Genomic DNA, 6,214 nt, shown 5'->3' on the forward strand with positions numbered 1-6,214 from the left:
AAGGAGGGGTTTGGGAAAAGGTGTGAGGAGGGGGGAAGGAAGGTCTGGGAAGATTTTAGGGGAGAGGAGAAGGAAGGTTTTACGGCAGGGGGAAAAAATTTTTTTTTTGGGGGGGGAAGGAAGGTTTAAGGGAGGAGAGGTTTTCAGGGAAAGTGGAGGAAAATGAAGGTTTTTTGGGGAAAAGTTTATGGTGAGAGGGAGTGAAAAAAAGCTTTTAGGGGAAGGAATATTTTGGGGGAAAGGTTTTTTTGGGGGAGGAAATTAAGGCTGAAGGGGGACCAAGGTTTAGGGGGTGAAGGAAAGTTTTTAGGGGGAAGGAGGCGGTTTTTGCGGGATGGCAAAAAAAAAAATAGAAGGTGGTTTTGGGGGAAAAGAAGGGTTTAGCAGAGGGCAGAAGGACAGGGCTTGGAGGAACCTGGTCAAGTAGAGCGTGTCCCTGCCACGGGCAGGGGACTGGAAGTGGATGAACCATTCTAAGGCTCAGGAAGGGGCAAGAACGACTTAGAGAAGAAGGGGGCAAGACCCAAGAGGTTTTTAGGGAGACGGAAGGCTTTGGGAGGGGCGAACTCAGTCTTTCAGGAAGGGGCTCGCTTGCGTCGACTATTCCGGCACTGGGAGCGGCGGGCGGGGCGGAAGCGGCAGGGCGGGGACAGCTATGGCTGCGGCCGGGGAGAAGGGCTGTGAGCACTACCGGCGCGGCTGCCTTCTGCGGGTGAGGCGGTGGGGCGGCGGGAGGCGGCGGGTCTTGGCGCCGGAAGGTTCATTCCGAACCGAGCCGATCCGTTCTCTGCCGTTCGTAGGCGCCGTGCTGCGGGAAGCTGTACGCCTGCCGGCTGTGCCACGACGGCGCCGAGGAGCACCGGCTAGACCGCTTCCGTGTGGCCGAGGTGAAGTGCACCCGCTGCCGCCTCCTGCAGAAGGTGGGTCCGATGGGAAAGGGTGCACCGCCATCTTGGGGGAGGGGCGCCATGTTGTGTGGGGCCGGCTGCGCTGCTAACGACCCTCTTCCCGGTTCCTCCTCGTCTTCCCGGTGCGACGGCAGGCCCAGCAGCGCTGCGAGGGCTGCGACAACCTCTTCGGCGAGTACTACTGCGGGATCTGCCACCTCTTCGACAGCGACAAGAAGCAGTACCACTGCCCCGAGTGTGGCATCTGCAGGTGCGTGAGGGGGCCGGCGGGACCCTTGCGCCCTGCTCGGGTGAAGAACGGTGCGGGGAGGTAGCCGGCACCGGCCTGACGCTTTTCTCCTCAGGATCGGGCCAAAGGAGGATTTTTTCCACTGTTCAAAGTGCAATTTATGCCTGAGCTTGAGCCTTCGAGGAAAGCACAAGGTAGGAATACACCTGTTAATTCTGTGTTCTAAAAGGAAAACACCCTGAAAGTGACAGTGCCTTGTCTCCATCGGAGGCCATACGAGCAGGGGGAGCAGCAGGTTCTCTTCAGCGCTCCTAAGGGCAACACAGAGCACTTTGGGCTGGCTTTACGAGTTAGAGCTACGGAAAATAAACACCTTGATCTCTTTCTCTACTTTTTAAAGGAGCTGATCAGAAATTTGATTTGATTGTTAATCTGAGAGTGCTTCAGTTTGAGCTACTCATCCTGCTGCAGTATAAGTAAAGTTAGGCTGCTTGCAGAAGTTCTGGGAGTCCTTATGTCCGTGTTCAAGCTGTTTGGTGTTTAGTATGGTTAGCCACCTGCTAGTTAGAATCATAGAATAGTTTTGGGTTGGAAGGGACCTTCAAAGGTCATCTAGTCCAACCCCCCTGCAGTGAGCAGGGACATATTCAACTAGATCAGGTTGAATTCTCACAACTTCAAACCTAAATTCAAAGAGTAATGTTTCATACATATTTTCTTATAATTTTTAAAGTATTTTAGAATTTAGGAAAAAATAGAATAACTTTGTTTTTTTTTCCTTTGCAAAGTGCATTGAAAATGTCTCCAGGCAGGACTGTCCGATATGTTTGGAGGTGAGCTGCTGCTTTTCGTCTCACGGGTTTGTGTGTGGCTGTGTTTTTTACTCCAGCTGAATTAATTTTCTTGTCTTCTGTCTGATGCTTGCCTTGAAACAGGATATTCACACATCTCGTGTTGGAGCACATGTGTTGCCTTGTGGTCACCTTCTGCACAGGTGAAGCATTGCAAATACTTGAGAGAGGGGAATAGCTGCTGCCTAGTGCTTGGTGTTCCTTCGGCAGCACTACAGGCCTGGTTAGTTTGTATGAGCTACAGAGAGCTGGTTTCATAGGGACCCACATGGTAGGGATCGGTCTCTGTTTCATTGGGAAATTCTTTAGGAAGGTTGTCTTCCTCACACAGCAAACTTTGGTGATGGTAGAGGGACCTGTGTACTGTTCATTCTAAGCTCTCCTGGGCTGAATTTCCTTCTGTTACTACTTAAATTTCAAGAAGTTCCTCCTTGGTGCCAGAAGCAGTTGCATGATAATTTTAAGAGGTTGGTGGCAGCTCATCTGTGAAGTTTTAGATTGTTCCTTTAAGGCATCCTTGTCTCACCCCCCACCCCCATTTTCTCTTTGCACTGAGTGAATGGCTTCCCTGTTTCATGTAGGTCTCTCCAGACTAAGTCTTCCAGCTCCTGAACTTACCTTGTGATGCACCACACTCCATTTTTTCAGCAGACTTGAACCACACAGACCTTTTCATAGTATTGACTCTCTTCCTTCATGTTAGAAGACCTTAGAATGGAATCAGATGTGCTGGGAAGCTTTCTGTTCACTTGGACTCAGGCTGTTTTTTAACTTCTGGTTTGGGGCACACTTCTGTGTGCCTTTATTCAGTCCAAGTGTTTTACTAGTCAGTAGTTGCATTCTTCTTACTGAACTTCTGTGTTTTCTTTTCAGAACATGTTACGAGGACATGCTGAGGGAGTAAGTGTTTCTGAATGTCTCTTAATATTGTTGTAGTCCAGACAAATAGCTTAGAGGCAAATATCTTGATGCCAGTCATGTATTAAATAACTTAAAGCAAACTCCTGCAGGGATAAGCGACTTTTAATTTCCAGTTCTGCTTGCAAGAACTTCTTGATTTCATAGAATCAGACTGGTGTGGGTTGGTAGGGACCTTAAGGCTTATCCAATTCCAACCCCCTGCCACAGGCAGGGACACCTTCCACTAGACTAGGTTGCGCTAAGCCCTGTCCAACCTGGCCTTGTATACTGCCAGGGATGAGGCAGCCACAGCTTCTCTGGGTACCCTGTGCCAGGACCCCACCACCCACACAGTGAAAAACTTTTTCCTAAGATCTTAACTCAATCTCCCCTCTGGCAGTTTAAAGCCGTTCCCCTTGTCCTGCCCCTACATTCCCTTGTCCAAGTCCCTCTCCAGATGTCTTGTAGGCAAATTTGTGGCGTTTTTCTTTAGTGTAATATGAAACTTGTCCTTTTTGGTGGACTTGTTTCATGATCCTGCTCCATCTTCTGATTTAGCCTTTTTTCCTCCCTGCAGAGGTTACAGGTGTCCTTTGTGCATGCACTCTGCTTTAGATATGACAAGGTACTGGCGCCAGCTGGATGATGAAGTAGCGCATACTCCTATGCCCACAGAATATCAGAACGTGATGGTGGAGGTAAGAGACGAGACTTGAAACCAGGACTCCACTCTTAGCAGGTCTGTGTCTTTTTACTGTCGGCAGTAGAGGGCACTAGGACCTTGTCCTGGATCAGAATTCAACCGGATGCTTAAGAAATGAAGAAATGTCATGCGTGGGCTTACAGTATTCATTTGCTGGCTTCATAAACACCAAAAAAAGAGGCACTCCAAAAACACCAGCCCCAAAACTACAGTCTCAGTGGTGTAGGATCACACAGCAGAGAAACAGCTTGGTCTTTGGAAGTATCTTGCTTTCTCTGGTAGTGTTAGGCGATGTCTTAGTGAAAAGCAGGAACATTTTTTTTTTTTTTTAACAGCTTGGAGCTTTGTGTTTTAGAGTAAGATTGGTGGATTTTCTGTAAAAATCTGAAGCTTTTGCTTTGCACAAAGCTAGCACACAGAGACAACTTCTGTTTTCTTTTGGTTTCTTTGTGTTAATTCAGAACCATGAAACTCGCCACATTGTAGGTAATGCTGCATTAAGCAGCCTAGGTCATTAATGTTGTAATTGCATCTGCTATGGTTTAGATAACCCATCCTGCTAGGATTTTTTTTTTGAAAAAATCTTTCCTGTCTATTTTGAGAAGAGCACTCGCTTGCCTGCCTTCAGTTGCAGACCAGCTAATGCTGCTAGCTGCTGTTAGTGTGCCCTCACTTCACCTGAGGGCTTCTCAAATTGTTTCTGACATCAAGAGAAGAAGCCAAAGAGTATCTGTCCCTTGACCTGTGCAAGGAGTCACCTAAGGAGTAAATCCTCTGTGATTACACAGTGTGATTTGAGTGTTACAAATGGAAAAGTTAAATCAGCCCCACTGTCTTTAAAAGGAAGACATTTTCTGCTTTGTCCCCAAACGAGTTCTGTGATTGCTGGAATCATGGTCATGGTGTACTGCCGAGCATCCTGTTGGTGCTAAATACTCTCTCTGTCTTTTCTGCATGCTTAGATCCTTTGCAATGACTGCAGCGCCCGCTCTACAGTGCAGTTCCATGTCCTAGGCATGAAGTGCAAAAACTGTGAGTCGTATAATACTACCCAGTATGGAAGATGCAGCCTTTCTTTGGAGGAGCAGTGACCAAGACAGGCTCTGGACAAGGAACACTCCACCTTGGAAGAGACTATTAAAAAAAAAAAAAAAGCAAATAACCTACTTGTCAGTAAGAATTTATTCCAAATCATCATGGCACAAGCAAAGTGGTTACATCATTTAATTCATGCTGGTGCAGAGGAGTTCTGGTACATGTGCCCCATCCCCAGTATGTGAAGCACAGCGTGGGCAGGCCCTTGGGAAGCTCCCCACCAAGTGGTTAGTTTCTAGAGAATGGCACCCTTCAAAGGGCTGTTTGCTGCATTGGAGAGAGCCTGGAAGAATAACTACCCGGGAGAATGAGGAAGGACAAGCAGCTGATGCAGCAGATGATGTTCTGGGGTGGCTGAAGGCTGCAAATGTAACAGCTATTCTGGTGGCAGCTATTGGAGAAAATGAACTTGTGAGAGTGGCCTTTTTACATAAAGCTGACATCCACAAAGTTTTATGCCAGTACATTTTGTTCTTTCTAAATGATGCATTTGTTCTGGGGCCTGTGAACATGTGGCTGCCGAGGGTGAGCTGGCAGAAATGGCATCTTTGGGTGATGAGCACCCTAAAGACCTAGCTGCAAGGCCACCCTTCTCCCACAGGCACCCATTTCTTCCTCATTTTGCTTTATTCCCTTACAAAGGCTGAGATGCTGTGAGGTTTAGACACACAGTGTGATGTTTTGATGGTTCAGTAAATGAAAATGAAGCACATATATTTGTCTTGTCAGGATTGGCATCGAGCTGAGCTTGAGACATTTGCTAAAGCAGCAGCAGTTCATAGCCGCTTGAGCAGTGCAGGGACCAATTTTTTTGTGGTTTTGTTTTTTTGGTTTTGTTTTGGGGATTTTTTTTTAATATTTTTTTACAATGGTATCTGATTTCATTTGCGGGGAGAGGATGGAGGAAACATTTGTTTTTTAGAAAACAAAACCCAATAAACCTTCCCACCTTTCCTCATGTAATATCCTGCCCAATGTGTTTTGCAGTCTAAATATTATAGCAAGTTCTTGGCTTCTCAGAATTTCAGAACATGCAAATAGTTTCTTATAATGAAATAAAATAGATTAATCAAGTTACTCTTCATGCAGCTACTTTTTCCTAACTTGTAAACCAGCTTGCTTCTTCAGCTGATGGTGCCCTTTTGTGTATGAAATACCAGGATTGGTCTGGAGCTTGCCTTTCCTGGAGGCTCTCTTCTGGAGCGCTTTTCTGTGTGCTGTAAATTGATGTAAAATGGCATCTCTATTAAAACAAGTCATGCCATAGGCAGTGTGCGTGCTCTCTTTTTACTCTCTGAGTAAAACTCCCAACTGAGTTTACACTATGATTCAGTACTGAGAAATAAGGGGTTGATGAATGGCTGTGTGACTCCTGGGTCTCTGTTACGAAAAAGAACGGTCTTAATAGCCCAAATACTTCTTTGGGATGAGAAGATGGTGTCCCCACACCAGCGCTGAGGCTGACTTTCTCCACCCTCCATGTCTTTGGATGACCCCACTGTGGGGAACCATGTTTGGGCTACATCAG

The 6,214-nt window shown here is 46.8% G+C and overlaps 1 protein-coding gene across 2 annotated transcripts; it reads left to right on the plus strand.

Annotated features, from left to right (window-relative positions):
* Positions 1–623: 623 nt before the first annotated feature.
* On the plus strand, positions 624–5,952 carry RCHY1 (ring finger and CHY zinc finger domain containing 1). 2 transcript variants are annotated; one of them, XM_062627637.1, is made up of 9 exons: positions 624–712; positions 801–920; positions 1,043–1,158; positions 1,253–1,331; positions 1,926–1,970; positions 2,073–2,131; positions 2,862–2,888; positions 3,466–3,586; positions 4,554–5,952. In XM_062627637.1, exons 1-9 carry the CDS (start codon positions 656–658, stop codon positions 4,680–4,682), a joined length of 753 nt encoding a protein of 250 aa, XP_062483621.1. In that variant the 5' UTR covers positions 624–655; the 3' UTR covers positions 4,683–5,952. The 2 variants fall into 2 exon arrangements, with proteins under 2 accessions (XP_062483621.1, XP_062483623.1); XM_062627639.1 differs by lacking the exon at positions 2,862–2,888.
* The last annotated feature ends 262 nt before the right edge of the window (positions 5,953–6,214 follow it).

Source organism: Pezoporus occidentalis, unplaced genomic scaffold (assembly GCF_034315485.1).
Source record: "Pezoporus occidentalis ecotype Australia unplaced genomic scaffold, CSIRO_AGI_Poc_V1 ctg303, whole genome shotgun sequence".
In the NCBI taxonomy this organism is placed as follows: Eukaryota; Metazoa; Chordata; class Aves; order Psittaciformes; family Psittacidae; genus Pezoporus; species Pezoporus occidentalis.